At 42.8% G+C, this 26841-nt stretch overlaps 1 protein-coding gene across 1 annotated transcript in view; it reads left to right on the top strand.

Annotated features, from left to right (window-relative positions):
- The window catches only part of MACF1 (microtubule-actin crosslinking factor 1), a 459246-nt gene that overhangs the window by 420224 nt on the left and 12181 nt on the right, over positions 1-26841 (top strand). The window contains exons 81-91 of the mRNA XM_011977683.1: positions 1279-1438; positions 2350-2544; positions 2879-3007; positions 3893-4036; positions 5094-5282; positions 9771-9891; positions 10483-10646; positions 12035-12197; positions 13228-13382; positions 15258-15332; positions 19948-20065. Coding sequence (XP_011833073.1) covers positions 1279-1438; positions 2350-2544; positions 2879-3007; positions 3893-4036; positions 5094-5282; positions 9771-9891; positions 10483-10646; positions 12035-12197; positions 13228-13382; positions 15258-15332; positions 19948-20065 — 1613 coding nt within the window. The remainder of the gene's footprint in view (positions 1-1278; positions 1439-2349; positions 2545-2878; positions 3008-3892; positions 4037-5093; positions 5283-9770; positions 9892-10482; positions 10647-12034; positions 12198-13227; positions 13383-15257; positions 15333-19947; positions 20066-26841) is intronic.

The following is a 26841-nucleotide window of genomic DNA, read 5'->3' as shown; positions in this document are numbered from 1 at the left end:
ATCTCGGCTCACTGCAAGCTCCGCCTCCTGGGTTCACACCATTCTCCTGCCTCAGCCTCCTGAGTAGCTGGGACTACAGGCACCTGCCACCACGCTTGGCTAATTTTTTGTATTTTTAGTAGAGATGAGGTTTCACTATGTTAGCCAGGATGGTCTCGATCACCTGACCTCATGATCCACCCGCCTCAGCCTCCCAGAGTGCTGGGATTACAGGCATGAGCCACCGTGCCCAGCATTTTTCTTTTTTTTTTGGTCTTGTTGAGACAGGGTCTAGCTCTCTCACCCAGGCTGGAGTGCAGAGCTTACTGCAGCCTTCAACTCCTGGGCTCAAGTGATCCTCCCACCTCAGCCTCTCGAGTAGCTCAGACTATAGGCATGTGCCACCACACCTGGCTAATGTTTTTTGTTTTTGTTTTTGAGACGGAATCTTCCTCTGTCGCCCAGGCTGGAGTGCAGTGGCACAATCTCGGCTCGGCTCACTGCAACCTCCGTCTCCCGGGTTCAAGCAATTCTTCCTCAGCCTCCTGAGTAACTGGGACTATAGGTGCACGCCACCACGCCCAGCTAATTTTTAAAAATATTTTTAGTAGAGATGGGGTTTCACCATATTGACCAGGCTGGTCTGGAACTCCTGACCTCTTGATCCACCTGCCTCAGCATCCCAAAGTGCTGGGATTACAGGCGTCAGCCACCACACCCAGCCATTGGTTTTTATTTGAGTAGAGGCAAGGTCTTGCTATTGTCCAGGCTGTTCTCTAACTCCTGACCTCAAGTGATCCTCCCACCTTGGCCTGCCAGAGTGCTGGGATTACAAGTGTGAGCCAACACACTTGGCCTGTACTCCAATTTTTTTTGATGAGGTGGCTGAGGTTCAGGGAGATGAAGAAACAGCCTAAGGTCACACAACTGATACAGAGCTAGGAGTTGAACTCCTGATTCCTGATGATTACCAAAACCATCATCTTTTACTTGGAATGGTATAAGGTGATTAACACAGACCTTGGGTTGTTAGAGTGTGCCTGTGTGTCACTGGGCTATAAGATACCTGAAGGGTATCTCTCCCTGTCCCCTGTGCTACCCTTAATCCATTCTAGAGGGTGGTTTGATTTAAAATGTCTCACCATCTCTCAGTTACTTTTTACTCTATTTCTAACTGTTCTAATGTAGATGTCACTCTCTATATAGGGTTCAAACAATATTCCCTTTCAGCGAGGCAGAATTGTGGGCCATTTGTAAAAGGAATCCCTAAAAATGGTAGCATTTGTGTGCATTTCTCAGGCAGCACAAGTTGGAGGAAGCCCTGCTCTTTTCGGGTCAGTTCATGGATGCTTTGCAGGCCTTGGTTGACTGGTTATACAAGGTGGAGCCACAGCTGGCTGAGGACCAACCCGTGCACGGGGACCTCGACCTCGTCATGAACCTCATGGATGCACACAAGGTAAGGGCGAGGTCTGGGCTATGTTGGAGTGCAGTGCCCTAGGATCTTCTACATGTGATTGCCTCTGCCCTTCTTTCTAGGGGAGAAAGAGAGCCTGACAGTTGCTTTGTGTGTTCAAACAAACTGTTGCTGAGATTCTGCATTAGTCACAGAATTTACCAAAATTGGTTTGATTCAGATTTGGCAATGTGTAAACTTCACTTCAAGGTTGCCCCTCTTCCTGTTTGTTTCAGTTGAGTCACAAAATGGATTTAAATTCCAACGGAAACCCGTAAGATATCCATTTCCACTGACTCCTAAAATGGAAATGAGTGATTTTTTTTAAACCACTTCTGAACCTAACAGTCTTAACACCATGCACGCCAATATTTAACATCATCTCTACCTGTCATGTTGGATTATGTAATATCCTCCTGTTTCAGCACAAGCATTTAACTTTACCTTGAAATTACAACAGATTCTTGTTATGTGCAGAGCAGTTATGTTTTTATTTCCCATAATTCTGGAAACATTAGTATAGTGATTACCATTTTATGGATGAAGAAACTGGGCCTTAAGCAACTTTTCAAAATTATGTGTCTCCCAAATGCCTGAGCTAGCATTTAGAGCCACATTTTCTGGTTGTTTTTTTTCTTTTTTTTTTTCATGAGATTTGGTCTCGCCATGTTGCCCAGACTGGTCTTGAACTCCTGGGCTCAAGCAATCCTCTCATCTTGGCATCCCAAAATGCTGGGATTGCAGGCATGAGCCACTGCGCCTGGCCTGGTTGTTTTTTCTTATACATTGCTCTGCCTCCCTCTATGCATAAAAGACACATGATTAGAACCTACCAAGAAAATTATTATTTCCCAGTGGTTTCTTGGACTCAAAACATTCCTCAAACAAACTAATTCTCCTATTTTCTTTTCTAGGTTTTCCAGAAGGAACTGGGAAAGCGAACAGGAACCGTTCAGGTCCTGAAGCGGTCAGGCCGTGAGCTGATTGAGAATAGTCGAGATGACACCACTTGGGTAAAAGGGCAGCTCCAGGAACTGAGCACTCGCTGGGACACTGTCTGTAAACTCTCTGTTTCCAAACAAAGCCGGCTTGAGCAGGCCTTGAAACAGGTAAGAGACATTTGCTGTCCCAACCCAAGGGACAGATCTGAGTGGGTTTATTTTGTTTTTCTTTTACTAGAATCTGTTCCAGTCAGTCTTGAATTAAGTGTAACAGAGTTGAAAATTGATACTCTGAATGTTCTATAAAACTTTTAACATTCATTTTGAGAAATAATGAATTCAGCTGATTTTCAAAGATCTACAAATGAAAGATAACCTTTGTGGAGTTTTGATGAGGCCATGAAATGTCTGAATGAACACTGGACCCTTTCCCTGGCATGTCCCAGTGTCTAGGTCCTTGGCTGCTGAGAGAGGTTGAATCTTTTGTGCTTGGTTATTTCAGGCGGAAGTGTTTCGGGACACAGTTCACATGCTGTTGGAGTGGCTTTCTGAAGCAGAGCAAACGCTTCGCTTTCGGGGAGCACTTCCTGATGACACAGAGGCCCTGCAGTCTCTCATTGACACCCATAAGGTAATTCAGCCTTGCGGTTTGGTGACCTCATGCTACCTACCACCTTGAGGGCTGCCTACCACTAAATGAAAGCAACTTTTTCTTGGAATTATCAGAACTCACATGAGAAGGAACAAAACCAGAGTGGCCCTAGCTTATAGCAGGAATGAAAGGGAAATAGCTGGTGGGTTTTTTGACATCTTAAACATTAACATTCATTCTTAGAAAAGTAATATATGTTGATTGTAACAAGTTTTTAAAACATGGTATTATATAAAGAAAAACGTGGACTATTTCATCTTCTTTCCTCCTCACCTGCATATTCCTTTGTTTGCCTTTCCTTATGTTACCAGCTTTAGGCCCTGATATGATCCCCCAGAACCACTTACCAAGCTGTAGAGTATGGTGCAGTGTCTGGGGTCTCAGTCTATCCTAAAGAGGTGGGAAATGTTGTTTCCCTTTTTAAGTTTTTATTTTATCCACTCAGAGATTTTAATCATGGTTTTATCATTACATTCTGTTATGGGTATTTTTTAAATATTATGATTTTTATAACTATAATTATATTTTTCCAATACAAATATGTTTACCAACATGAAATGAATAAATGAAAAATGGGATTAAAAAAGAAAGAAACTAACTCGAATAGGAAAAAGGGGGCATACCTCTGTGTGTCCTATTCTTGTTGTCATCTCTACCAGAGAAAGTCATTCTTGTGTAAACCCCTCACCTTCCCACATCTTTTAGAATTAAAATGCCATAAATAACTAAGTACAGGCTTTTAGAGGTCTGTGTCAACACATGGAGGAAAAAGAAAACATTGAAATTTATCCCCCCTCAATGTAAACTAACAGTGCTGCTAATGTAGACTTTTTAAGTATTTGTTTTAAAATCTTTTTTGTTTAGGAATTCATGAAGAAAGTAGAAGAAAAGCGAGTGGACGTTAACTCAGCAGTAGCCATGGGAGAAGTCATCCTGGCTGTCTGCCACCCCGATTGCATCACAACCATCAAACACTGGATCACCATCATCCGAGCTCGCTTTGAGGAGGTGAGTCCCTGGTTCAGAGGAGGACCACACACGCCCAGTAAACTATTACTATAGTATAGTATTTTTCTCCTAGGTAAGGAATCTTTCACTCACTGTGAATATCTCAGCAAAAATTAAGTTAACATTTTAGTAAAGACTGTTTTCTTGGTAATGTGTGGCAACGGGGAGTAGTAGTGTTGGCATAGTGCTATGTTAATAGTGACTTTCAGTGGACATGTTGTGTGTAGTGTCCCTTCCTGGGAAGTCCTGTGTTAATAGGATGTAGAGCTGACCCTGGAACAATGTGTGTTTCAACTGCACAGGTCCACTTATATGCGGTTATTGTTCAGTAAATACAGTCAGCCCTCCATATTGGTTGGGGTCCACATTCACAGCCAGACGTGGATAGAAAATACAGTATTCACGGGAAGCGAAGCCCATGTGTACAGAGGGCAGACTTTTGCAGGTTCCACAAAACCAATTACAGACTTTGAGTATGCATGGATTTTAGTATCGGCAGGTGGTACTGGGACCAGTTCCCTGTGGATACCAAGGAACAACTATACTAGATTTGCTTTCAAGAGAGCTGATATTTTATTCCAGCTCTTATCCCAGTTGTCACTGGGGTAACAGTGAAGTCTCTTGACTGTTTGGGTGCTCTCTCCTCTAAAAAGTCATTGGGTTCGCCGGGAGCAGTGGATCACGCCTGTAATCCTAGAACTTTGGGAGGCTGAGGCAGGTGGATTACCTGAACTCAGGAGTTCAAGACAAGCCTGGGCAACATGGTGAAACCCGTCTCTACAAAAATACAAAAAATTAGCCGGGCATGGTGGCGCAAGTCTGTAATCCCAGTTACTTGGGAGGCTGAAGCAGGAGAATCACTTGAACCCAGGAGGCAGAGGTTGCAGTGAGCCGAGTTTGTGCCACTGCGCTCCAGTCTGGGTGACAGAGCAAGAGTCTGTCTCCAAAAAAATAAACAAAAATAAAAAGTCATTGTGAAAATCAGATGAAAAAGGGCTTTGGAAACAAAGAGGTATGCTTGACTGAAAGAGACCATGGTTTCCTTCTTTTTCCACAGGTCCTGACATGGGCTAAGCAGCACCAGCAGCGTCTTGAAACGGCCTTGTCAGAACTGGTGGCTAATGCTGAGCTCCTGGAAGAACTTCTGGCGTGGATCCAGTGGGCTGAGACCACCCTCATTCAGCGGGATCAGGAGCCAATCCCGCAGAACATTGACCGAGTTAAAGCCCTTATCGCTGAGCATCAGGTGTCTTAACCTCACTGTGTGATCACTGGTGTTTTCCATGTTGGGCATGGATACCATCTCTGTTGCCCTGTATATTTGTTTTTAAATTGCTGCTTAACACATTACCACAGACTTAGCATCTTAAAACAACACATACTTACTTACCTCATAGTTTCTGTGCTTCAGTCACCTGGGCATGAGTTGACTAGGTCCTCTTCCTGTAGTCTCCCCAGGCAGAAATCAGGGTGTCAGCTAGTACTATAGTCTGATCTGGAGTTCAGGGTCCTCTTTTAGGCTCACTCAGGTTGTTGGCAGAATCCAGGTCCTGGTGGATGTAGGACTGAGGTCTCTAACTTTCTTGCTGGCTCTCAGCTAGGAGTTGCTCTTACCTCCTAGAGGCCCCCTCAGGTCTTAGCCACACAGCCAGCTGGAGAAACTGTCCAAGGTCCTATATGGAGTCTTGAAATGTAATGGAGAATGAAATGTAATTATGAGAGTGACTGTTCTATCATTTGCCCACACTCAAGGGAGGGGGATTACATAGAGTGTGCATACAGGAGTGGGAATCTTGGGGGCCTTCTTAGAAGTCTGCCTGCCACAGCCTGTTTTTATTGACCATCATCTGAGCCAAGGGCCCACTGGTCCCCATTATACCTAGTTCAGAAAGCTCTCTCACATGAACCCAGTGATCAGTGAAGGTGCACATCAGACTAAACTGAATGGAGGAAAGCTCAGGTGAGCCATCTTCATAATATATCCTTAAGAGGCAAATACTGTTTTTAACCATAATCATTTATACTGAATTCAAGTGTGAATCTTGATTAGTTATACTGTAGACTGTATGGTCTTTTTAGTTTATATAAACAATTACCCCTGCAAGTGAGAACTCACTATACAGATGGTCCCTGACTTGCAGTCTTTCAACTTTATGATGGTTCAAAGGTTATACGTATTCAGTAGAAACCATACAATTCGAGGCCAGGTGCAGTGGCACACACCTGTAATCCCAGCACTTTCGGAGGCTGAGGGGGGCAGATCACTTGAGGTCAGGAGTTTGAGACCAGCCTAGCCAACATGGTGAAACTCTATCTCTACTAAAAATATAAAAATTAGTTGGGTGTGGTTGTGGTTGTGATTGCCTGTAATCCCAGCTACTCTAGCGGCTGAGGCAGGAGAATCACTTGAACCAGGGACGTAGAGGTTGCAGTGAGCTGAGATCGCACCACTGCACTCCAGCCTGGGTGACAGAGCAAGACTCCGTCTCAAAAACAAAACAAAATAAAAAATACACTTTGAGTACCCATACAACCATTCTTTCACTTTGATTACATGAGATAGTCAACACTTTATTATAAAATAGGGTCTGTGTTAGATGATTTTGCCTAACTGTAGACTAACGTGTTTTGAGCATGTTTAAGGTTGACCAGGCTAAGCTACGATGTTCCATATTTTAGGTGTGTTATATTTTCAGCTTAACGATGGGTTTGCCAGAATGTAACTTCGTCATAAATCGAGGAGCACCTATCCTTCCTGTGGGATGTACCTTCTCTCTGAGAGATTATCTTCTTCCTATCCAGTTCCTCTCTTTTCTGTTTTCCCCTCTCTCCTCTATGTCTTCAGTCTCTCCCTGTTTATTCTTTTCTCTAAAGCTTCCAGACATGTCCTTCCAACCCAGTGTTCCCCTCAAGCTACCACTGTGTTGCCTCCCTCCTTTTTCGGCTACGCTTCTTGTTCCCTGTCTCATCTCCATTTTTCCCATCACTCCCCAGGTCCCTGTGGTCTGGCTGACACTGTTCTGGTCACATTCTACTGGCTAAATTCAACAGAGGTTTTTCAGTCTTTATTTTGTTTGACATGTGACATAGCTGGCTCTTCATCCCTTCCCAAAACTTTCCTTTTGACTTCTGTGTCCTTTAATCTTTGTGTTTTCCTCTGATCTCTCTGACTGTTCCTTTTTAGTCTTTTTAGCTGGTTCCTCTTCCCTGCCTATGCATTAATGTTGTTCCCTGACGTCTCATTTGTGATGCTCTCACACTGCTGAGATTTATCTGGTCTAACAGCTTTAGCTATTACCTATAAAGCTTCTGCATCTTTTTCTTTTTTTTTTTTCTTTTTATTTTTGGTGGGTACATAGTAGGTGTATATAGGGTATATGGGATATTTTGATACAAGCACAAAATGTGTAATAGTCACATCAGAGTAAATGGGGTATCTATCATCTCAACCATTTATCCTTTATGCTACAAACCAATTACACTCTTTTAGTTATTTTAAAATGTACAATTAAATTATTGTTGACTATAGTCATTCTATTGTGCTATCAAATACTAGATCTTATTAATTCTTTCTATTTTTTTGTACCCATTAACCATCCCCATGTCTCCCACCAAACTCACACTACCCTTCCCAGCCTGTGGTAGCCATCATTCTACTATCTATCTCCATCAGTTCAATTGTTTTAATTTTTTTTTTATTATGATAAGTTCTAGGGTACATGTGCACAACGTGCAGGTTTGTTACATATGTATACATGTGCCATGTTGGTGAGCTGCACCCATCAACTCATCATTTATGCCAGGTATATCTCCTAATGCTATCCCTCCCTCCACCCCCTCCCCACAATAGGACCCAGTGTGTGATGCTCCCCTTCCTGTGTCCAAGTGATGTCATTGTTCAGTTCCCACCTGTGAGTGAGAACATGCAGTGTTTGTTTTTCTGTTTTTGCAATAGTTTGCTGAGAATGATGGTTTCCAGCTGCATCCATGTCCCTACAAAGGACATGAACTCATCCTTTTTTATGGCTGCATAGTATTCCGTGGTGTATATGTGCCACATTTTCTTAATCCAGTCTGTCACTGATGGACATTTGGGTTGATTCCAAGTCTTTGCTATTGTGAATAGTGCTGCAATAAACATATGTGTGTATGTGTCTTTATAGTAGCATGATTTATAATCCTTTGGGTATATCCCCAGTAATGAGATGGCTGGGTCAAATGGTATTTCTAGTTCTAGATCCTTGAGGAATCGCCACACTGTTTTCCACAGTGGTTGAACTAGTTTACAGTCCCACCAACAGTGTAAAAGTGTTCCTATTTTTCCACATCCTCTCCAGCACCTGTTGTTTCCTGATTTTTTAATGATCGCCATTCTAACTGGTGTGAGATGGTATCTCATTGTGGTTTTGATTTGCATTTCTCTGATGGCCAGTGATGATGAGCGTTTTTTCATGTGTCTGTTGGCTGTCTTTGCATCTTTTTCATCTCCAGCACCATCATCTCCTAAAGTCCAGACATACAGTAAACTAGAAGCCATTCTAAAATTCCACTTCATCTTTGCCTCCTTGCCTGACACTATTTGTCCATTCCAAATCTGCCTCCCCTTTCCTCATTCAGAAGGCTGTGATGTCTGGAGTTCCTTCTTTTCCTCTTCCCCCTACATCTAGCCACTCACCAGGGCTTGTCAGTCCCAGTTTCAAAATATCTCTTGGCTCCATCTTCCCAGCCCTGGCTCCAACCCTCACCGTGTTTTGCCTCAGTTACTGCAATGGTTTCTTAACCTGTCTTCTCACTGCTAGGCACTCCCTATCCCACACTTCCCCCCACCCCCATATCACTCCACCTTTTACACTGAAGCCAGAGTGATAGCTGTAAAGCATAGGTCGGATCATCCCTCTTACCTGGATCGAAATCTTTCAGCTGCCCCCCATTGCTCTCAGAATAAATGGCCAACCCTTAGCCTGACACAGAAGCCTTTTGTGATCTGTCTCCTGCCTGCCTCTCCAACCCTGCCTCTTGCCATTCCTCTGATTGCATCCCCTGCCCAGCCAGTGAGTGGAGGGGTCCTGGTCACAGCACTGTCAGGCATCCCTGTCTCTGTTTAGGTTGCACCCTCTTCCAGGACTGCCTTCCTACCATTTGTTGACTATTTCTTCATTGCTCAGTGTGTCAGTCCATTTGCATTGCTCTAAAGGAATTCCTGAGACTGGGTAATTTATAAAGAAAACAGGTTTATTTTGGCTTACGGTTCTGCAGGCTGTACAGGAAGCATGGTGCCAATATCTGCTTCTGGTGAAGGCCTCAGGAAGCTTAGAATCATGGTGGAAGGCAAAGGGGAGCCAGCATGTTACATGGCAAGAGAGGGAAAGAGAGAAAGAGGAGGAGATAGCAGGCTCCTTTTAAACAGCCACCTCTCATGTGAACTAACAGCAAGACCTCACTCATTACCATGGGGAGGGCACCAAGGCCATTCATGAGGAATTTGCCCCCATAACTCAGTCACGTCCCATTAGACCCCACCTCCAACATTGGAAATCACATTTCAACACGAGATTTGGAGGGGACAACTATCCAAACTACATAACATACCTCAGTAACTCAACTCAGGCACTGGCCTCCAGGCAGACTTTCCTACCACCACAAGCCATAAAGTACCCATCCTAGCTCTTCTTTTGCCCCCATAGGAGTAAAAATACAATTTTTAACTCTTTTTCATATTTTTTGTGTTTAACAGACGTTTATGGAGGAGATGACTCGCAAACAGCCTGATGTGGACCGGGTCACCAAGACATACAAAAGGAAAAATATAGAGCCTACTCACGCGCCTTTCATAGAGAAATCCCGCAGCGGAGGCAGTATGTTTCCAGCCCCCTCTGTTAGGATGCTTCATTCCTGCTAATTGAAGATGAGCACTTTCCAAATGCCTGTCAAAAAAAAATTGTATTCCATTTTCAAAAACCGTATTGGTTTTGAACCAAAATCTTTTGTTTTTGAAACTCACTTTTCTTACATTGACAGACAGTAGCTATACTCCATATTCTTGGATTGGTATGAAATTATGAGGTGGTTAAGCTTATTCTTTAACAGTGGCCTTTCCATTGTTTTGGTTATCAGCGCTAGCTGTTTACATTTGACTTGCACTAATTCAATCAGCAAAACAGCTCCTACAGAATATGTTGCTTTTTTAGTTGAGTTAATGTGTCATCAGCTCACTAAGGTGGGACAGAATTGCTTGGAGATATGTAGGCGGCAGGTAAGTATGTGCTGGGAGGATCAATACTTTTGGAATTAGTATACCTCCGTATCTAAATATTGCCAAGTCCCGTATTTCTTTTCTCAGTTACTGACTGGATATTATTCTAAAGATCTCCTAAGTTTATACATACAGCTATTTCTCCTTGTGTGCTAACCAGCTGTTCTAATCTTGTGTTTATTTTTCCTTTTAGGGAAATCCTTAAGTCAGCCGACCCCTCCTCCCATGCCAATCCTTTCACAATCTGAAGCAAAAAACCCACGGATCAACCAGCTTTCTGCCCGCTGGCAGCAGGTGTGGCTCTTAGCACTGGAGCGGCAAAGGAAGCTGAACGACGCCTTGGATCGGCTGGAGGAGGTAATGCCCTGCTGAGTGGCCTTCCCTGAAACAAAGTGATTTTTTCAATCAAAACACAGCCCTTCTGTGGCTCTCTAAATGTGAACCGTGTGTCCTAACTGACTTCTTCACAAATAGAAACAGACCTATACCAAGCCAGTACCCATTCTTTGAGGCCCCTGAATGAGAAAAGACACATAAGAAAACCATTCATGACAAAGTAGGCCAAAGCTTCTAGGTGTGGAAAGCAAGAAAACAGCCAGTCCATAGTGAGGGCCAGGACGTGATCTGCCTCAGCATCTTGCTGTGGTTGGGAATCAGGAACAGAACTTTGGAAATTTGTCTCCAGATATGTAGCAGAGCACAAAAATGACCCTTGTTGAGCCTTTCATGTAAAAACAGATGCTACACAATTATGAAATAGGAGTAATTTTTAATGATTTTGTTATTTTATTAGTTTTCACTTGATCATGAAAAGCAACTCTATTTTGAAGTGTCATTACCCAGTAAAAAAAAAAATATATAGTATTGTACTTCCTAGTTTCTAAAACAAGCCTCTAATATATTTTGTGTTTTTTTATTTGTGCATATCAAAGCAGCTATGCCTGGAAGTGAGTGTTCTGTGTTTTATTTATTTTTTCCTTAGGTCAGTTGACTTTTAAGCTTATTGGGTTCTTGGTGCTTTTTTTCCCCCCATTCCTTCTAACTTTGGAGTTTGAAAGACCAAGGGGAAACTGCTGCACTGTTTAAGTCATTTTGAGTGTATATCATTAACATAGACTTAAGTAGCTGAAAATTGTCTTGCCCACTGCATAGGCCTGCTGTTTTCCATCAAGGCCAAATATTTAACATGGAGGTCAGATGGGAAATTTGCTCTCTGGTGCCATTCCAAAGAAACATGCTTGGATACAACACTGGGTTCCCAATGCTTCCATCCAGAACTCGGATTTTCTCATTGAAATCTCAGAAGATAGTGGTACACGAGCCTCCTGATGTGAGCCCTATGTGTGATTATAATGCCTTTCAAAACAACATAACTGAGGAGTGCTAAGGATCTCCCTTCTGGGTTAGAATCCATTCCCTTGCACCTAAGAGAGTGATCCTTCGAAAAGCCCAAAGGGAAAGCAAGGCTGGCTTCACCCATTCTCATTCTATGTGCTCCATATTTTCCATGGTGGTTCAGTTATTGTTTCTCTTGCTATTCCATTATACCACAGCTCGTGTAAATAGTCATGGCTTTAAGTGAAGGAGCCAGATTGTGCCTTCACAAAAGAAGCAGACACATAGATTTCATTGTTGGTGCCCCCTGGAAGCATGGCTTTACTGAATGTCTGAAAGTTTGGTATGCTCTGGGCAACTTTTGAGGGCCCAAAAAATAAATCTTATTGACACTTCTGATTTCTGTGTAGTTGAAGGAATTTGCCAACTTTGACTTTGATGTCTGGAGGAAAAAGTATATGCGTTGGATGAATCACAAAAAGTCTCGAGTGATGGATTTCTTCCGGCGCATTGATAAGGACCAGGATGGGAAGATAACACGTCAGGAGTTTATCGATGGCATTTTAGCATCCAGTGAGTCTAGTCATCATCCCAAACATGGGTCACGCCTGGATTCCTTGCACTTTGTAGAAGCTGTGATATTCTAGCTAAACAATCTTTCTGAAGCTGGCCAGGAGCTATGGCTCACACCTGTAATTTCAGCACTTTGGGAGGCAGGTGGCACAGGCATGGTGGCACACCTGTGGTCCTAGCTACTTGGGAGGCTGAGGTGAATCACCTGAGCCTGGGGAGGTCAAGGCTGCAGTAAACTGTAATCGTGCCATTGAAGTCCAGCCTGGGCAACAGAGTGAGACTCTGTCTCCAAAAAAAAAAGACAGTGGTTAACCAGAGGTTTTCAGCTGGGAAACAATATGATTCACACTTCCCTTTGTGTAGCAGTTTGTCAAGAATCTAAGACAGTAATCTAAGCATAGGAAAACTTCATACTATTAATTCCAAATTGTCACTATTCTGAAATAATCTAAATATTCAATAATTGTGGGGTGGGTAAGTATATTCTTGAGTGGTAGGTGTGTGGGTGGTTGTAATATTATGTTTATGCTTTTTGGTATATCTGAAATGTGGAATATTACTTTTTTTTCATTGCATTTGGTGTAGGGGGGCCTATAAGTGGATATGTATTACTTTTCAGGAAAAATCAAGACATAAATTTTTTTGCTCTTAAGTATTTATGGCCAGGAGTGGTGGCTCACACCTGTAATCCCAGCACTTTGGGAGGCCAAGACGGGTGGATCACTTGAGGCTGGGAGTTCAAGACCAGCCTGGCCAACATGGCAAAACCTCATCCTGCTAAAAACACACAAAAAATTAGCTGGGCCTGGTGGCAGGAACCTGTATTCCCAGCTCCTTGGGAAGCTGAGGCAGGAGAATCGCTTGAATCTGGGAGACGGAAGTTGCAGTGAGCTGAGATTGCACCACTGCACTCTGCCTGGGTGACAGAGCGAGACCTTGTCTCAAAAAAAAAAAAAAAGGTATTTCTCTAACTGCTAACCAAACAAGTAAGCCCTCTTTTAAGTTTCAAAATATGATTCCTTTCCTCCAGAGTTCCCCACCACCAAGTTAGAAATGACTGCTGTGGCTGACATTTTTGACCGAGATGGGGATGGTTACATTGATTATTATGAATTTGTGGCTGCTCTTCATCCCAACAAGGATGCGTATCGACCAACAACCGATGCAGATAAAATTGAAGATGAGGTAAGGGAAATAATTATATTTTGAGTATACTTCTGGCTATAGGTTTATAATATCCTGAATTTGGTTGGGTTCAATGATCATATTAGCCTTTGACTTGTCTGTTGGGAGATAATTATTTGGAGTTCTATTTTGAGATCTCTTTTTAGATAGCATTTCAAAGAGTCCCAGAGGATCTCTGACATCTGAGCTCTAGCTCAGGCTAGATAGATTACTCAAGTGAGTCATGTCTGTGTGGTGCTCTGAAGTTTACAGAGAACCTTTGCAGGGTACCATACTCATCCTCGTTCACTTGTCCTGTGTTTTGGGATAGACTCATCTTACTCCTGAGCATGCTACCTGGAATCTAGGGAAATGGTGTACCAGTGTAGCATTTAAGGGTTATTTAAGGGTTGAAATGAACTGAGCATGGTGGCTTACATCTGTAGCCCCAGCACATTGGGAGGTCAACATGGGAGGATCACTGGAGCCCAGGAGTTCGAGACCAGCCTGGGCAACATAGTATGATTCTGTCTGTCCCCCGCAAAAAAAAAAAATTAGGCAGGTATAGTGGCAAGTGCTTATAGCCCCAGCTACTCAGGAGACAGGTGGAAGAATGACTTGAGCATGGGAGGTCAAAGATGCAGTGAGCTGTGATCATGCCACTACACTCCAGCCTGGGCAACAGAGCAAGACTTGTCTCAAAAAAATAAATGTTTAAAAGGGGGGTAAAATGTAATGTTTAAAATGGTGTATGCCCATCATGCTTTCTGCCTTGTTAAAAACTACCACACTGGGCCAGGCGCAGTGGCTCACGCCTGTAATCCCAGCACTTTGGGAGGCCGAGGCGGGCGGATCACAAGGTCAGCAGATCGAGACCATCCTGACGAACATGGTGAAACCCTGCCTCTACTAAAAAATACAAAAAAAATAGCCGGGCGTGGTGGCAGGTGCCTGTAGTCCCAGCTTCTAGGGAGGCTGAGGCAGGAGAATGGCATTAACTCGGGAGGCGGCGGAGCTTGCAGTGAGCGGAGATCGTGCCACTGCACTCCAGCCTGGGCGACAGAGCGAGACTCTGTCTCAAAAAAAAAAAAAAAAAAAAAAAAACTACCACACTGAAACTACCAAATTGATTAGTGCCATCTGGAAATCCTAGCATCTGTTGATAACAGATCTTGGGAAGGGAGAGGTGCTGGAATAGGTCTTAGGAGTGGCCCTGGAACACACCAGGACTTCCAGGGAATCTCAGTCTCCTCGGGTGAAATTTAAAGCAGTTCATAATTTGCTTTATTAATAATTTGATTTTGATGTCAGCATATTAGCAATTTTCTCTGAAGGAATTTTGAAGCAGGAATAAAGAATGTGTTATATAGTCACTTGGGAATTTCTTTCATGCCTTTTCTTTCTCAGTGTCTCAATTAGTTCACTTAGTAAGAACATATACTAATTTGGAACAGATGATAAATGCATATGTCAGAAACCTGAAATACCTAAAAAGTAAATAATGAGCTGGGCGCGGTGGCTTATGCCTGTAATCCCAGCACTTTGGGAGGCTGAGGCAGGCAGATCACCTGAGGTTCAAGGCCAGCCTGACCAACATGGAGAAAGCATCTCTCTACTAAAAAAATACAAAAAATTAGCTGGGCCTACCTATAATCCCAGCCACTCGGGAGGCTGAGGTAGGAGAATTGTTTGAACCCAGGAGGCGGAGGTTGCAGTGAAGCTGAGATCGCGCCATTGCCCTCCAGCCTGGGCAACAAGAGCGAAACTCCATCTCAAAAAGAAAAAAAAAAAGTAAATATTGAATAGCCTCCCTGCTTATATGTAAAAATCTTTGTTTCTCTAAATAGGAAGTCTTACTGTACCCTTTACACTTTTCTTTTTGTTCACAACCAATAGGTTACAAGACAAGTGGCTCAGTGCAAATGTGCAAAAAGGTTTCAGGTGGAGCAGATCGGAGAGAATAAATACCGGGTAAGGAAGAGAAAAACCAATACTTTGTGGTGGTGGTTTCTCATATGTGGCTGATCCCACCTTTTCCTCCTGTTGCTTAGAGTCCCAGAGCCCATCAGACTTGAGATGTGGTCACTCTCTGACCTCATCTCTACAGATGCCAAGTGTCAGGTACCCTGTTCCATCTGAAAACTAGTCCATATCTACTTAGATAGTAGTAGTTTGTATTTGAGTTTTAAGATAGGAGATATTTCAGAGCTGTCACTTCACATCTGATAAAGTCTTTAGGGGGATGAAGGTACCTTTGGAAACAATTATATCTAATGACTGACCACTTACCCCCAAAGAGATGGTCATTGTGAGCCTGAGTGGCTCCCAGGCTAGAGAGGCCTGGGGAAACTGTGTTGAAGCCCCAACAGATACTGTGCCTGCTCTGGGCTGGGCTACAAATGGGTCCCAGGAGCCCTGAGGAGACATCAGGCTCAGTGGTCTTCTCTGGAAAGCCATGCTAGGTGTGGCGATAACTGACAGTGAACTATACTTGTGTTTTAGCTTCTTTTGGGACCAGGGTCAGGGACGTAGAAGAATCTGAAACAGGTCTCCTAAAATATATCAACAGCTCATCAGGATTCTCTAAAGTCCTAAGAAAAATCTCTGATTGGCAAAGAGGATTTAGATTGCACTAAGAAACACAGGAAGATCCATGTTTCATTAGTATATCCAAAATGTCCTCAAAGTACATCACATCCACCCCATGCTACCGTTTCCTGAGGAGCACTGGGTGAATCTGCCTTAAATATAACCTAGGGCATTTAGTTAATAAAGCTCCAGGTGATCTTATGCCTGCTTGTTGGGTTTTGTTTTCTTGTTTTTTGTTTTTAATTATTAGAGAAATAAATTAACAAGAACAACATAGAGTGGAGAGTTAGTTCATAGTTTATAAAACCACATCCCTGGCCAGGCATGGTGGCTCACACTTGTAATCCCAGAACTTTGGGAGGTAGGGGCGAGTGAGCAGATTACTTGAGGTCAGGAATTCAAGACCAGCCTGGCCAACATGGTGAAACACCGTCTCTACTAATAACACAAAAATTAGCTCGGCTTGGTAGTGCACGCCTGTAATCCCAACTACTAAGGAGGCTGAGGCAGGAGAATTGCTTGAACACCAGGGTTGGAGGTTACAGTGAGCCGCGATCACGCCACTGCACTCCAGCCTGGGCAACAGAGCGAGACTCTCAAAAAAAAAAAAAATTAAAATTAAAACCACATCCCTATGGCAGGAGCTTGATAAGAATATGTTCGGTGTGTGTCACTTTGACAGAAGAACATAATGATATGATTTTCATTCCTTAGTGTTAATTTGACAAAATGTTCTCTTTTTTTTTCCCCTCCTTTTCCTCCATCCTTTACTCTTACTGTCTATAGTTCTTCCTCGGCAATCAGGTACAGTGTGCCTTGCAATGTTCTCCTTCTCAATGGATATGGTCTGTGTAGCTAATGCTGCCTGTTCTTCGCTATGGGGAGAGGATGTACTCTGAAGCATGCCTGGGTCACACCTGGTTGTCTTACCAAGTGGAGAAACTGCTGATGAGGCCAGCATTGCAAAGCTGTCTCAGCAGCAAAAGAATATAAGTATAATTTTTTTATAAAGGAGATGAAGTGGAGGAAACTGAAGCTATGGTATCAATCCATTCCACTTCTAAAAAGAGAATGGTTTTGTACTTCTGTGTTAGAAGTCAGGTTACCAAACAGCACAGTTCTTATTTATGTTAGAATCTTTTGACAGTTAATAAATTTTGTAATGTATGGTAAGTCAATTCCCGAAGAACTTCAGTACTGTTTAAATATGTTTTTAATATTTCTAGTTACTTATATTGCATTTTATAATTACAAGGTACCTGAGAAGTGTAGTGTGGAGATCATAACTGGCCGTGGCCTGAAGTATGCTGATGATGGCCAGCCATCCAAGATTTAATGGGACCAAATTAGACTTGCAAAAAAGATTGGATGCTTTGACTCCACTTGGTAACTCTAACCTTTCAGATCTTTTTGAGTGCTGTGGGGTCCTGTGTCCTCCAATGTGGAAGGAAGTTGCATGAGTAAAACCTGTCTCTCTGATATGAAATTATAAACCCTAAGAGTTGATTTGAGGCCCTCAAACATCCCAGGCCTTGCAAGTCACTATAGAAATGTTCTAGGCAAGTGAGAAGAATAGGGGATAAGAGAAAAAAACTAAAGATGAGAACAAACTGACTTTAAAAAAAAAATCATTGCTTGAGAGTGTCCAATATGCCTATATGCTGGTGACTGTGTGTGAATGCTAGGGTGCCTTTGAAGAGGGTGCCGACACCCTCTTCTAGTGCTCCATTGACCTGGGGAGGGTCAGGTGAGTTCTAATGTTGGGAACGGAATTATGAAGTTCATTTTATACACAGGCACCTGAGGCCTCAAAGATCACATGCCTACTCTCACACAGCTAATGTCAGCCACTGCAAGAACTCAAGTCCCTGTAAGGGGTTTTCCTTTTGAAAGGTGGAAACAAAGTTACTGACCCTTAGGACTCTTATTCTGAGTTCTTTGCCTCACTGACAACCCTGTCCTACCAGGTGTGCACAGGTCTCCATTTTTAGAGCTGCCATGATCCCTCCCACCACTCGTGACTCTGGCCTCAACCTCCCCAGCTACAGTGGCTGCTGGCTTGGTTAAACCTCCTTTCCCCCATAACTTAGCAGAAACAAGTTAGAATCTTTCAAAGAGAGCTTTAGTGAGAAATTAAGTTGGGGGGGACATGAAATAAATGGAGTGATAAATTATAGTACACAGTATTCCAAGAATAAAGTACTCCCGGGCTTCCTTCCTGATTCACCCTGGGGCACAGGCGCATACTCCCTGCCTCTCACCCATCCAGAGAAAACCCTTTGCAGTGATTCAGGCCAGCACTGCTCTTGGGTGGAATCCTCCATGTCTCAGAACCTCCCACAGGGCTTCCCATTTTCACTTGTGGGGCCCAACTTCTGGGAGGGGGGCTCTCACAGAGTCTGGGGGGGCAACTTCCTTCCCAAGACAGGAGGTGTATTCTCTTTCAAGTCTGGGTTCAGTGCTGCTGCTACCACACAGTGGTTTTGCTGTAGTCACTTTGTATAAACATGTTTAAATTGTATCAGATGAGAGGTGTGGGACTACTTTTATTTTCAAAGTAAAGGGCTGGGAGGGAGGATACGGTATTTTTCAATCGCCTTGCCCATGCAAATAGTGCATTTGAGTCAGAGCAGCTAAGGAATATAGAGAACTACCACAAATATATTAATTTTGAGGGAGGAAGGCTATATGACCTCAGATATCCTTTCTTGCATTTTCAATTTTTCTGCCTTGTTTTAAAGTTAGAGTTGTCCTTTATAACATTGAAAATCCTACCACCTCCATACCTGAGGAACCCCTGAATTAAATAATTTTAGGAATTCCATTTCTCCAACCAAATGTTTGTTTGTTTTGGAAACTCTGCATACTTCTCTTTTGTTGCTCCTTACTTCATTTTGGAAAGAGGATAATTTATGCCATGAGAAACTCCAAATGTTTAGAGCTGGGAAGTAGGAATGTTTGGGCAAGAAAAAAGGGAAAACATAAATAATCAGAAATGCTTGTTTTAGCATCTAAAATGATTATTGGATACTGTTTATAATCATCGTGGGAGCTGCAATTTTTCATTGCTTCAACTCAATTTTAGTATAAATATGACCTAATCATTTGTTCAGCTGAAGAAACTTTTCTTCTGGTGACATTGCAATTAGCAAATACTTCGGGTTTATTTCTGAAAACCTGATGCAGAAAATCAAATTTTCTTCTAAGCTTGTAATAATGATGCTTTGCAAAGGTTTCCTTAAGGCTTGAAATAGTATTTGCTATTTTCCATTTAGCTTTAAAGCATACTGTATTCAGAAGTTGACATCCACCATCTTTCTTTTAGGAAAACAAATTAGCATACCAAGAATATGAATTTTTAATTGGGCAGAATCTCTTTTAAAAAAATCAAATGACCTAACACTTTGTCCGCCTTCCTACCTCTCCTTTTGGTGCAGAGGCAGTGGTGTGACCATTAAAAGTTAATTTTATCCCAATAGAAAGTATATTGGCTGGGTGCAGTGTCTCATGCCTATAATCCCAGCCCTTTGGGAGGCTGAGGCTGGCAAATCACAAGGTTAGGAGTTCGAGACCAGCCTGACAAACATGGTGAAACTCTGTCTCTACTAATAACATAAAAATTAGCTGGGCGTGGTGGCACACGCCTAATAAACCCAGCTACTTGGGAGGCTGAGGCAGGAGAATCGCTTGAACCTGGGAGGCAGAGGTTGCAGTAAGCCGAGATCACGCCATTGTACTCCAGCCTGGGCAACAAGAATGAAACTCTGTCTCACAAAGAAAAAAGTATATCAAGACACCAGTCTTCAGGTTGATATTTCTGCTTTTCTATTTTTAAAATCCTTTTGTGAAATATATAAAAATGCAAAATTGTGAGAGTTAAAAATTGTCCCGTAGCTATCAAATTGTCATTCCTGTCTGAATACAGTCTGCTTTGGGAGAAAAATACAGATCTACTTTAAGACATATATATTAATTAAATTTCCTTTTGATTCTACAGTTTGGGGATTCTCAGCAGTTGCGGCTGGTCCGTATTCTGCGCAGCACCGTGATGGTCCGCGTTGGTGGAGGATGGATGGCCTTGGATGAATTTTTAGTGAAAAATGATCCCTGCCGAGGTAAGGAACCATTCTGAGCATGAATTACGTGTTAGCTATGCCCCCAGCAGTGATCTTTTATTACAGGAAGCACTGATGGTGGGGTCTGTCTGTTTTTATTTTGTTAAGCTGCCCGGGTGTCATCCCACTAGCACAGATTAGAACTCAGGGGTGCCAGCATAGGCCAGGGAGAAAAAGCTGAAGAGGTTGATGCCGTTTGGGGAGGTAGGTCTAGAGGAATGCAGTAATGAGAATTAAGAATGTATTGGTGTTACTTGAATGTTTCAGTTTGGGGTATTAAATTAACACTATCCTAGAAAGGAGCCTGGTGAAGCCCTTTAGGTTCCCTCTTAGTGCCTCAGATCCCTTTGCCTGTAATTCCTGTGACTGACACTCAGGGAGGGTGTTAGGCCCTTCTCATCCAGGGAAGAACTGGTGAGCCCCCTAGACCAGGAGGGAGGATGAAGACACCTACGTGTAAGCCCATTCACTTGTAAGGCAGGTGGCCACCTAAGCAACACCATAGGTTGTCTTTCTATTAAATGTGAAAAGGCTGGCCCACCAGCCCAGAAGCATAAGGAAACTGTCAATTTAATGAGTGGTGGCACCTGCAGCTAGCGGGTGTGTGGGAACTGCAACAGGGAAGAGATGACCAATTCCAATTGCTAAATCCTCTTCAGCTGTGTCCTTTTTCCTGTTAGCAGAGCTGCATGTGGGTGCACAAGAGGCTCCCCCACTGTCTGCCAATTTGTCTTTCTTGACTAGTTTCTGCGTTTCCTGCCCTGTCTCTGTTTCTTTGTGTTTACATATTTTTTATTCTAGTTCACCATCCTGGGAGTAAAATAAAGCGCTCTGATTCCAGCTCTTCGATTTCCAGTCAGTCTCCCATAGGTTGGCTTTTAAGCTTTGTCCCTCTTCCTCACACCCTAGCCCATTGAGAATGGCTTTGCTTCTTAAACTGTAACATCTCTTGGTTCTGTGTATCTGCTGCATTCATGAATGCTTGAAATGGCCAAACCATAGCTTTTCTAACTACTCAAGTTGATGGTGCATAAAATACTGTTGAGACTGTTCATGGAATTTGTTTTGAGTTTCTATTTAACAAATACTTGCATAGTTTTATGTGCCACAGACTGTTACAAGTACTTTACAAGTAACACATTTATGCCTCATATGAGGTGTAGATGCTTTTATCTGTGTTTTACAGAATAGGAAATTGAGGCATAGAAAACATAAATATTTTGCCCAAAGACAACAACTAGTAAATGGCAGAGATGAGATTCAAATTCAGGGCAATCAGAGTCTAGAGTATGTGCCCCTAGCCAGCATGTTACATGTTTCAGAGACTGACACACCTTTGTGTGTGTTTATTATTGGATCAGCCTGCATAATTATTAAGGTTTATTTATAAACCTAGCAGAAATGTTTACTGTACAGTACATAACTTCTTTGGAAATGATTTATAGTCATATTCTGAAGCATTGAGTGAGGACAGAGCTAAACACAGCAGTTTTCACATGAATTCAGTTATGCCCATAAGTAGTTCCTCTTATTTTAATTCATTTGTGTTTACTACAGTAAACCAGAGTAAAAGTTCAGCAGTAATAATTTTCATTAGATGTTCCTTTTTTAAAAAAAATGGGGGCCAGGTACAGTGGAATCCCAGTAGGTTGGGAGCCTGAGGCAGGAGGATTGCTGGAGCTCAGGAGTTCAAGACCAACCTGGGCAACATAGTAAAACCCCGTCTCCAAAAAAAAATTTTTTTTAATTAGCTAAGCATGGTGGTATACACCTGTGTAGTCCTAGCTACTCTGGAGGCTGAGGTGGGAGTATTGCTTGAGCCTAGGAATTCAAAGCTACAGTGAGCCATGATCGTGCCACTGCACTCCAGCCTGGGCAACAGGGCAAGACTCTGTCTACAAAAAATTAACTTTGAAAACACTTTCTGATAAAAACTTGAAAGTATTTAGTTTTAGAATTTAAAAGTCGTCTTTTATTGCTTTAATGAGAAACAATATATGCCATTTTTAACTCAGTAAAACAACTTTATTCCTTTTCAAATCTATGAATAAGGTCCATTTTTCCTGTCATGTATGATGGGACTAAATAAAAGATATATTGCATGTGGCATTTTGGAATCCTTGATTGCCGTTTCTTTGCTGCCTGCTCTGTTTGTGATAACATCATGCTGCTGGCCCAGGAGAACACTGCTTGCTTTGTCCTTATCTTAGTATCTGAAATTTGGAATCCCAAGGAAATTGGGGAGGGCCATCTAGAAGCTATTTTCTATGAAAGCTAGTCACCTTTTTTAGCATCCCTTGGAGCAAACAAGGTAAGACTTTCCTGTGTCTCTCCAGGAGTGCTCTCCTGGAACTCAGTAATCATCTCAATCCATTGGCTGTGGAGAGAACTCTCCAGAAGTTTTAAATTTCATAACTTTATTAGCGATGGGCAGGATGTGCTATCTTCAATCAAATAAAAAATGGTTCTAGGCAATGAACACCTAAGGACTAGGATGGATTATAATAAGGTAGAAGGGTGTGAAGGTTGAGAAGAGAACAAAGTTATTTGAAAAACTGTATTGGAAGTTCTATAAGGATTAATATGACTTCTGGAAACACTGCTTACAGTAGGTTTTGTACTCATTGATGTTGCATATTTCCTTGGGTCTCTGGACCACAGAGAATGCTATACTGAGGACAGTACAAAGTGCGTGACAAGGTTCTTAACACCAGTGTGCACTATCATTTCTTACCTCCCTTTACACAGCTATTTTAAAAGGTAGAACGTATCTCAAACTGCATATTGCTTTAGTCATGTGTAAAAAAATGAAAATATTTTGCTAGCTAGATTTGCCAATCTCCTGGTACTGTGAAAATCAGATATTTCAGTTTCTGAATTTATCCATGGCGCAGGAAATCATGATGTTTTGGATGGAGAGAAAACCAGTGCTCCTGCCTAGATAATAGGTATACCTGTACCTAAGGTACTGTGTATGTTTTTGATCATTAGACATATTAGCTCCCCCAGATAAGTGAAGATCTAAGAAATTTCATTTATGAAGATTTAAAAGACACATTTTGGCATAGAACTGATTTTTTTCAGATTGTTATACAAATAACATAAAATTTACCACCCTAACCATTTTTAAGTACAAGACTGAGTACATTTGTGTCGTACTACCGTCACCACCATCCACCCACAGAAGTCTCTTTGTCTTATAAAACTGAAACCCTATAGCCGTTAAACAATAGGTTAGAACTGAATTTTAACATGCCCGCACCAGCCAATATCAGGTGGCCAGCATAACTCCCTTAGCAAAGACAGCCTCTTTGATGGTTGATGAACTGAGCTTGAGATGGCTGCCATCATGGTCTGGTTCTGCAGGTTCAATGGTAGATCTTTTCTCCAGTGAAAAGAATGGTGAGGGGGAAAATCCTATCACAGTAGTCAACCAAGTACTAGGTATCTTCTCTTTTTTTTAACTTTATAATACCCAATGTTAGGAAAATATTTGAATCAATGTAAACATTAAAAGTACCTTTACTACTAAATTCAAGTGCTGGGACATAAATTTTGCTTAATTAGAATTTGGTGTTTCCTTCTAGTTTGAGAAAAATGTTTACTTTCTACTTTTGGGATTGCCCCAGAAATCAGTTTTCACAGCTTCCGTTTATTGTTTGTTGTCGCCTCCTCCCATCCCAGCCTTTCTAGCTTATCAAAGTATTGCCCTCTTAACACCTTTTTTAATTCTTAAAATTGGCCGCTTTTAAGTTTATTTCTGAAGAAATAGCTTTCATTTCTTCCAAGTGGTGTATATAAAATGTTCCTTACCAAGAATCGTTTCATTGCCTTGCATCTTCAAATATTTTCTTTTAAAATGCAAATATCTTGGCCAGGCGCGGTGACTCACGCCTGTAATCCCAGCACTTTGGGAGGCCAAGACGGGCGGATCACAAGGTCAGGAGATCGAGACCATCTGGCTAACACGGTGAAACCCCGTCTCTACTAAAATACAAAAAATATTAGCCGGGCGTGGTGGCGGGCACCTGTAGTCCCAGCTACTCCGGAGGCTGAGGCAGGAGAATGGCGTGAACCCGGGAGGTGGAGCTTGCAGTGAGCCGAGATAGTGCCACTGCACTCCAGCCTGGGCGACAGAGCAAGACTCCGTCTCAAAACAAAAACAAAAATAAAATGCAAATATCCATGTGAGTTATAGCATATTAAGCTAATATTAGCTAGGCATGGCTTAGCATAAATTAATTATTCATTGGTCTCTTGACCGAGATGAGAACACCAGAAATATGGGAATTTTACTGTTGTGAGCTTAAGAGCATAAAGACCAAGAAGATGGAAATTACAGAGAGAGGAAGGAAAATAAAAGGGAGAAGACAAGACTCTAAAACCCCAATTTAAGTAAGCCATTATTTTTATTTTTCACTTGAATTTAGAACTTACTTTTTTTTTTTTTTTTGGAGACAGAGTCTTGCTGTGTCACCCAGGCTGGAGTGCAGTGGCACAGTCTCGGCTCACTGCAAGCTCCGCCTCCCAGGTTCACACCATTCTGCTGCCTCAGCCTCCCCAGCACTGGGACTATAGGCGCCCACCGCCACACCCGGCTAGTTTTTTTGTATTTTTAGTAGAGACGGGGTTTCACCGTGATAGCCAGGATGATCTGGATCTGACCTCGTGATCCGCTGGCCTCGGCCTCCCAAAGTGCTGGGATTACAGGCGTGAGCCGCTGCACCTGGCAAGTTTAGACCTTCTAAATGAGGCATCATGGAAACGTGCAGGAGCTAGCTAACCACTGTTTACAGTCTCAGATTACCTTAATGCCTATATTGCGTGCCTTTGGCATGGCTGTAGTAACCTGGAAGGATGACGATAGGGAATTATTCACACATCTTTGCATCTCTAGCCAGTGAAATACTATACCAAGAGGTGACCATTGACTAGAGATTTCCCTGTGAAAACAGGGACTGTCTCGTTATGTTTATTTGTTTCGTTATGATGTGTAAGCGTACCCTAAGAAGAATGACAAACTGTATTTTCCCAGCATCCTGCATGCACCCAGCTAGGAAAGCAAGTGAGACACCCTTTGGGCCCTCAGCAGTCATTTAATGAGGCGTTACAATGTACCTACCTCATGATAGCCTCTGGGACTAACAGGGTCATGACATAGGAGATCAGCATAGGATCCTGTGATAGAATTAAACAGATTCTCAGATCACAAAATGCACAGGTTAAATGTGTTGCCGTTAACATGGGATAATCTTCCTTCTTGTACTATCTTTCTTATGGAAAGCTATTCTATCTGCTCTTTTAAATTGCTTTAACAGTCTATATGTAGTAGATGTTGGCAGTCACAAATTTAACCTTGTGGTTTCAGTCATGAAAATTCATGGATTTGCATTTGTGGCTGGTGTGCAAGAGAGCCGGTCACATAGCGAGAGAGTGAGCCTCACTGGCCACTGACTCCTCACTTTAACACAGCTTGGTGCTTCTGTTCTTCATCCCCATGAAATAATGAGCACTTCTTAATGGAAGCACTTCTTAGTGAGTTCATGAAGGTTGCGAAATCTGTTCCTTGAAACTGTTGAGAGACTATTGTTTTCAGAGGCTATTTCAGAGAAACAGAGGCTACTCTGTGTCACGGATACTTACTGAAACCCTAAATGCAAGCCTGGCACTGGGATCCAAAGGTAAATTAAGATGATGGTCCCTGCCTGCAGAAGCTCTCAGCCTAGTGCAGGGAACAAACATGTGAATACATGCCCTTCTATTTGGTAAAATGAATAGTTGAGAGAGCAAGAGAGGAAGAGATGACTGCCCATTAAGATGGAGAAGGTATCAGGAAAAGGACGTATTGGGCCGGGCATAGTGGCTCACACATATAATCCCAACACTTTGGGAGGCCTAGTGGGGAGGATCACTTCAGGCCAAAAATTTAAGACCAGCCTGGGCAACATAGCAAGACCCCATCTCTGTTTTAAAAATAAATATAGGCCGGGTGCAGCAGCTCATTCCTGTAATCCCAGCACTTTGGGAGGCCGAGGTGGGCAGATCATGAGGTCAGGAGTTCGAGACCAGCCAGGCCAATATGGTGAAACCCAGTCTCTACTAAAAATACAAAAAAACTCGCCGGGCATGGTATCATGAGCCTGTTGTCCCAGCTACTTGGGAGGCTGAGGCAGGAGAATTGCTTGAATCCAGTAGCTAGAGGTTGCAGTGAGCCGAGACTATGCCACTGCACTCTATCCTAGGCAATAGAGGGAGACGCTGTCTCAAAAAATAATAATAATAAATATATGGCCAGGCACGATAGCTCACACTTGTAATCCTAGCATTCTGGGAGGCTGAGCCGGGCAGATCACCCGAGGTCAGGAGTTCAAGACCAGCCTGGCCCACATGGTGAAACCCTGTCTGTACTAAAAATACAAAAATTAATTGGGCCTGGTGGTGTACATATGTAACCCCAGCTACTCGAGAGTCTGAGGCAGGAGAATCGCTTGAACCGAGGAGGCGGAGGTTGTGGTGAGCTGAGATTGTGCCACTGCACTCTAGCCTGGGCGACAGAACAAGACTCCATCTCAAAAAATAACTAAATAAAAGGCCGGGCGCGGTGGCTCAAGCCTGTAATCCCAGCACTTTGGGAGGCCGAGACCATCCTGGCTAACACGGTCATCCTGGCTAACACGGTGAAACCCCATCTCTACTAAAAAATAAAAAAAACTAGCCGGGCGAGGTGGCGGGCGCCTGTAGTCCCAGCTACTCGGGAGGCTGAGGCAGGAGAATGG

The sequence above is a fragment of the Mandrillus leucophaeus genome, unplaced genomic scaffold (assembly GCF_000951045.1).
Source record: "Mandrillus leucophaeus isolate KB7577 unplaced genomic scaffold, Mleu.le_1.0 Scaffold182, whole genome shotgun sequence".
NCBI lineage: Eukaryota > Metazoa > Chordata > Mammalia > Primates > Cercopithecidae > Mandrillus > Mandrillus leucophaeus.
This window is presented reverse-complemented; position numbering and strand designations above follow the sequence as displayed.